Source organism: Aphanomyces astaci, assembly GCF_000520075.1.
Source record: "Aphanomyces astaci strain APO3 unplaced genomic scaffold supercont1.62, whole genome shotgun sequence".
NCBI lineage: Eukaryota > Oomycota > Saprolegniomycetes > Saprolegniales > Verrucalvaceae > Aphanomyces > Aphanomyces astaci.
The window spans coordinates 139,514-145,740 of record NW_009798325.1 but is presented as its reverse complement, the minus strand read 5'-3'; the positions used below and the strand labels follow the sequence as shown (position 1 = coordinate 145,740).

Sequence of the window (6,227 nt, the reverse complement as noted above, 5' to 3'; positions counted from 1 at the left end):
GGCTCCAACTTCACGACCGACGAAGACTGCCAGCTTGTCCGGTCATGGATCAACATCTCTCAAGATGCGTCCAAGGGTAGTACTCATCACGCATCACCACACCGTCCATGATTCGTTGAAACAGCGGTCTGGCCATTCGAAATTGATGGCGAAACTTGGCTTCGCCGTAGATTGGATTGGGGCCAAAGTAGTAGGTAAATCCGAGCATGCGCAGCCTCGCTATCTCGTGGTAAGTTTGGCTGGCGGTTGGCAGTAGAGCCTTTAGGGTGCAGAAGACTGATGAAAGCCAAGAATTTCCTAAGCTTGATCCATGTCATCATCGTCGTCCTCCCACACCATCATGCACAAACGTGCTCGCCAGGCGTTCATTTCCGGATAAAAACATTATTCGGCTTTTTTACAGTTTTACCGCTGGGATTGACGAAAATCAAAATACAGGAACTGTAAATACCCTTAAATTGGAACTCTACGTTACTAAGTAAACTACTACTACGTAGTACTACGTAGTAGTTTACTTCGAAGTTCTGGGGTTGCGGGAAATCGTGAAAGTTGAGCTGAAGTGGGAAAAACTCCATAATATAGTGCTTTATGAAATTTGGCAAGTGAAAAAGTTGCAGCTATATTTGTTAACGTTCGTACAACGTTAATTGCCATTTTGTAATCTGCAATGAAAGAACTCTACACATTGCGTTCTCTTCTTTGAGCCAAAAAATTATAAGGTTGAAGTAATTTTACATTAGTTTCCTTAACTGTTAGGTTGAATACCGACGAAACCTAGTTTTGCTGTTTAAGTTACTTTTGTACCGTACCTTAGGGCCTGTCTGGTAACCTGAAAAAATACAATATTCTGGCCCAAAACGCCATTATGGGACCAAATTCAATAAACCTGGTAAGAATTGAAATTTGTCTTTCTTCAAGAGTTTTAATCCAAATCCAATAATTCCAGATGGGTCCAAAACGCCACACTACAGTAGTATTGCAAAATGGACCTTTTACCTCCATTTTGAAAGTTACATTTTTGGTTTATCCCATTTTGCTAGAAAATGGAATATTATTCATGAAATGTTACCAAACGCACCCTAAACATTTGCTCGCAAAATGAAATCTGCCTGTTTACAAACATTTTATACTCGTTTTAAATTCAAACTTATCAGTTTTCATATTCGAAATATATTATTGTCGATTTGATACAAATTTGGGGAGGGGGTGCAATCGAACCGCGCCGACCAAACCGATCCACAATCGATCTGATTGGTTGAATTTCATTGAGAAGGTTTTGCTTGGCTAATGATTTTGAGCTCATCTGAGGTAGCCAATCAAATCGATTTAAAAACCATGCTGCAACGCAAAATTTCACTTGAAAGCACAATAACGTCGAGTTTTTCCCACTGCAATCTACTTTCACGATTTCCACCTCGAATAGGAAGTACCAGGAAATACTTCGAGGTATCATTAGTGGGCCCTTCAGCCTCGAGTAGGAAGTACCAGCAAATAGCATTTGTGGGCTCTTTAGTAGTGATGGCATTTCTCAGCGCTTTCGTACTAGTGGTTGGCGCTATGTACACTTGACCTTTGTTAAATCTGCATGATTCAATGGACACAAGTGCATCCAGCAAGCTTTGCTTGTCTTTTGATGTCTCGACATTCTAGATTGCTCTTCACAGCGGGGACATGATTTAGATCATCGGTATTGCAATATGTTAAATATGTACAGGTAGTACGTTGGGTATGTATCCAAGAAGCACTGCTCGATTTGGTTGTATGTACAGCGGCTGCTGTGCATTTCATTCATTGTCGTCAAAATACGTGGAAGGTATGGAATATATTGTGACACCTTCAACGTCGGGGAACTTTGAACTGTACTTAGGGCATCCCCAATGGTGCGGTGGTAAACGCTATTTTACCGTTTTTGGGGCAGTTTTGGCAACCTCAACGAACGGTATATTTTCACCGCGAGGCGGCAAATCGGACATTTTAATCGTTTTGTGAACACTGAACGGCAACATACAAGAACCAATTATTCACTACAGTTCAGAGATATCCATGCTTGCAATTGATTGGTGAAAAAACTTCAAATAGTAGTTAGATTCAGAAGTACGGTTGGTTCGAGCAAATGCAGCGCAATTGAGATCGAAGTTGCCTCCTTTGACTACTGTACCCTACTGCCTGGGTTGAGTGACACTGCTCGTGAGCATTTTTTGTACCTTTCGAGGTCAACAAGTGGGCAAATTGACCCTCCATGTAGCTTGAAATTCACAGTTTCGTCCTCATCAACATGAGTTCTAGTCAATATCACTATTATACGTTTGGACTGCACTTGGGCGTAGGGCCCAATTTGTTGTCTATATCGTTGTCGTCGTTGTTCCATGCTTCCATCAGCCGAGTCACCATAACCGGACGGGCCTGTTATGGGGATTATTTGACGTTTTCACCGTTGGGATGCAAAAAAGTAAAATACAATTCCAGTGTTTTCTTCGGGGTTGACGAATCCTCACCGTAGGTAAACGTCAAAATTCAGTCGCACCATTGGGACCATTGGGGATGCCCTTATTGCTGTTCCTATAATTCACAACAAGGTGGGGATGATAGTTGTCAGTTGTCCTCTGTATGGTCGCATGCGAACATAGGCGATATTATGATTCCGTTTTGTGGACGTTTGACATTGGACCAAGTATTTGGGCCCCTGATTTTGGTGAGTTTTGTGGGGCACTATCTATAGTCCTGACAATCGACTGGCCCTTGTCTTTCCCCTCGAACCTCCCCATAAAAAACCATTGCTCCCCGTGCATGTCATGGACCCCCCCCCACGCTACAAACGATGGCGTATGGTCGAATTATGTGCGGTTCCAGCGGGTGAAAAGTATCGCTACCGCACAGGCAAATGCCTCAATTTCTCGTGCTCAAACGCAATGGCAAGTATTGTCAATTCGATTTGAAATTAAAGTGGGGTGCTTAATCGAATGAGGTGCACCAATTCGGCAGACATTCGATCGACCAATCAAACCACTCAAATCGCCTCGTTGACCAAGTCAACATCAACGTGTGACCTCGAACGATTCTTACATACAAAAGTCAGTGCAAACAATCGATCGATATAGTTGTCAAATTAGCGCGAAAGTCCAAATTTTGGGGAAAAGGACAATACCACAAATTGTGTGCTCAGCCCCGTGCACGCCTCCAACACGCTCTCGTGTGATGCCAGCAACTACCAAAGCAACCCAGACGATATGCAACACGTCGATGATAACCCGTTGATGTTTGAGTTTCAAGTGCAGTTCTTCTCCTTGTGGCATACTTCGTAGTTATTTGATTCCTTGTTTGTGTAAAATTTTAGTACTACAGTACTGTATGGCACGTACACGTATGCATACTACTACAGTACTACTAGGTAATAGTAGTAACTAGTAACTACTACTACGTAGTACTTGAGGTATACTATAACGTTAGTACAGTAGTTAATCCAGGACGGTGAAGCATACAGTAATGCATGAGTAAATTTGGGGTTTGGTTGTACAGTGTACGTACGTTGTACATGACATTATTGTACGATGTGCGATGTATGGTTTCGAAAGCAACAACGCATTCCATTCATGGAGAAAGCGGCACTGTACGATGGCCTCAGCCGACAACTAGTGGACCTGCACGCGTCCATGGCGCGGATGCAGGACAACTTGGAGCGAGCCATGGATGTGAGTAAGAAGACACACCGCATGAGTCATGCCTTCCTCGGCGTGTACGTAGTAACACCCATGTACCTTCGCCATCAACTCATGGCCGCGTAGGGTCCACGCCACCTCCCCGGCCAATGTGGCCAGCGCACCACAGACCACGACGACTGTGGCTGATGCCATTTACAACCAAGTGACCAAGAAGTACAAGAAAAGCGTGAGTTTTCAGCCATGACCCGAGCCACAATCTATACCTATATCAATTTATGTCTCTCAACGAATCAATCTTGCGTCAAGTAGCGCAGGTGTAGTACTACTATGTACTAGTAATTAAGTTAGTAGGGAAACACACTTTCTTTTAGGTGGTGGAAGGAATACAGTAACTTACGTACGCTCTGAGATTGCCCTGGTGTGCTGTCTGAGAGTCAGGGCGACTACCGGTAGTACTACTAGGTAGTAGATTGAAGTAGCCCCGTCAAGAGAGGTGCATGTTCACCGATGGTGATTGCCGCCACGGTTGTTGACATGGTCCCACCATTGCAACCATTTTGGGCTACAACGATGCATAATACTACTAGTACTACTACGAAGAGTTGATGTAAATGAACTACCTTGGTAGTACACTTCAAGTACAGTGTCCAGTGTGTGGTTGTGAGTGTATTTATCTCTCCAACACTCATCGGTTTCAACTTTGCATTGGCTAGTCGTACCTTTATATATCTTTATACATGTATAAGAGACCCCCGGTGTTGTCAAGTACTGTAAATGGTTTCACTCTTGTCCTTTAGCTTGAAATACATTTATACATGTACAAACATCTCCCTCCACGTCGGAACTTCGCCATTATGTCGAGGGTGCTGCATATGGCTGCTGCTCGTGGGGGTTGGTTGGTTTGTTGGTGCTAGCTAGGTATGGACGAGGGCAATGTAATAATCGTTGGTCGCCATGCTGTCGTCGTGTGCTGCCACGTTCGAACGTTGGTGCACCACCACGAACGCCAAGAATCCGAGGACACACCCGACGATGGCCGTGGCAGCCAGCACCACGGCGGGCCACTCGACCGATTCCACCGACGCTAGCGCTAATGTCCAAAGTAGGAAGGGAGTAGTCGTCGTTTTCTTGGCGTCGTAATACGTTTTGGCCTGTTGGCACCAGTGGTAGGGCGTCACGAGATCTTGGGGGGGGCATGTCAAGGGCTTTACGGTGCCCCACGCAATCGAAGCTCCAAGGGCCGCTACCGCTGCTTTACACGTAACGTCCGACGTTTGCCAGCTGCAGTCTCTGCTGTTGGTCGACAGGCAGTGAATGGCCCCGGTAGATGTCCGCCGGACAGGGGTGAAGATACCAGGCACACATTCCCACGGTCGGTAGGTCGAAGCGAGCAATGGTTTCGCGATGTCGCACCAGTGGGTTGCGTCACCGTAGCCGGGAACTCCCCATTCAGCTTGGTGGTGCGCCCCGCACTCGAGGGGGTCGATGGTACCTGGTGGGGCGTTGGTGTCTACTAAAAGTTGGCAGTTTTCAGCAGAGGATTGCCAAAGGCAGTCGTGGTGATTGGACGACATGCATTCCACTTCGCCGGAGGTCGGGTTGACACGAAGAGGAGTGAGGATATTGGGAACGCACGTCCACGAGGTGGGAGGGGGAGAAGGGGGGCGGACGAGGGTGCGGTAGGCTTGGGCACACCAATGATGGGGCGAATCGTACCCCGTGCTTCCCCACTCTTGGAAATGCTGGGCCCCGCAGACGAGGGGACTTTCGTCGGTCGCAGCAGCTAGTAGTTTGGATTGCTTTACGGTGTCACATGCCTCGTGATTGGACTGCCACGCACAGTCGTGATGGTTGGAGCTCAAACATTCGATGTTTCCAGCGGCGTTGACGCGAACTGGAGTGTTGATGCCCATAAGGCACAGCCAGTTGGAACAGGAGACGCCGTCTGCTGCCCCAACAGCAGCGCTAGTGGCCACGACCATGGCAGAAAGAAGGCGACGAGTCATGGGCAAATACAACAATGACGAATGGATGGAGCCCTTGATTTTGCTTAGTATTCGTGGAATACAATTGTATATCTTGGGTTGTAGTTCGAGTTGGAACGTTTGGTTTGGTGAGGCTAAGATGGAAGAAGATCAGGATGAAAAGTGCAAGCCTCGGATTGGTCAAACAAGCATCGTTAAAACCTTCGAAACGAATGTATTACTACTGTTCGTTGTCGAAGTATACCTCGAAGTATAGAGTACTCCTATATACTACAGTAGTAGTAGAAGTACTTACTATTATAGAACTACTCTCCCGGAGTACTACGTAGTATTATTTTACTACTGCGTATTAATAGTACTACCGTTGTTAATACTACTCTGGTCCAAAATAGTTGTTAGGTTCGTTTTGACTTGAATAAAGTATGTGTGGCAATTCGGAAATTACTTGATATTTGTATGTCACTCTAGAAACGAATAATGGACGGCAAAAATATAATGACATTTTTATTAAATGATCACTACAGCTTGTTCTGGGGAATTCACAAGTGATTCCATGGATGCTTCCTCGCCCAGTCGATAGTTC

At 45.8% G+C, this 6,227-nt stretch overlaps 2 protein-coding genes across 2 annotated transcripts; one reads left to right on the top strand and one right to left on the bottom strand.

The window, feature by feature from the left end:
• Window positions 1-3,572: 3,572 nt before the first annotated feature.
• On the top strand, window positions 3,573-4,013 carry H257_14773 (hypothetical protein). Its single transcript, XM_009842659.1, has 2 exons — window positions 3,573-3,733; window positions 3,783-4,013. Exons 1-2 carry the CDS (start codon window positions 3,591-3,593, stop codon window positions 3,901-3,903), a joined length of 264 nt encoding a protein of 87 aa, XP_009840961.1. The 5' UTR covers window positions 3,573-3,590; the 3' UTR covers window positions 3,904-4,013.
• Window positions 4,014-4,366: 353 nt separating this feature from the next.
• Window positions 4,367-5,794, bottom strand: H257_14772 (hypothetical protein). The gene has a single exon (XM_009842658.1). The coding sequence runs from the start codon at window positions 5,663-5,665 to the stop codon at window positions 4,574-4,576; it is 1,092 nt and encodes a 363-aa protein (XP_009840960.1). The 5' UTR covers window positions 5,666-5,794; the 3' UTR covers window positions 4,367-4,573.
• Between the last annotated feature and the right edge of the window lie 433 nt (window positions 5,795-6,227).

Bases quoted from the DNA above. Each gene is read 5' to 3' on its own strand.
- H257_14772 (XM_009842658.1), bottom strand. From the start codon at position 5,665: ATGACTCGTCGCCTTCTTTCTGCCATGGTCGTGGCCACTAGCGCTGCT.
- H257_14773 (XM_009842659.1), top strand. From the start codon at position 3,591: ATGGAGAAAGCGGCACTGTACGATGGCCTCAGCCGACAACTAGTGGAC. The intron at 3,734-3,782 runs GTACGTAGTAAC...ATGGCCGCGTAG, and splicing joins AGTCATGCCTTCCTCGGCGT to GGTCCACGCCACCTCCCCGG.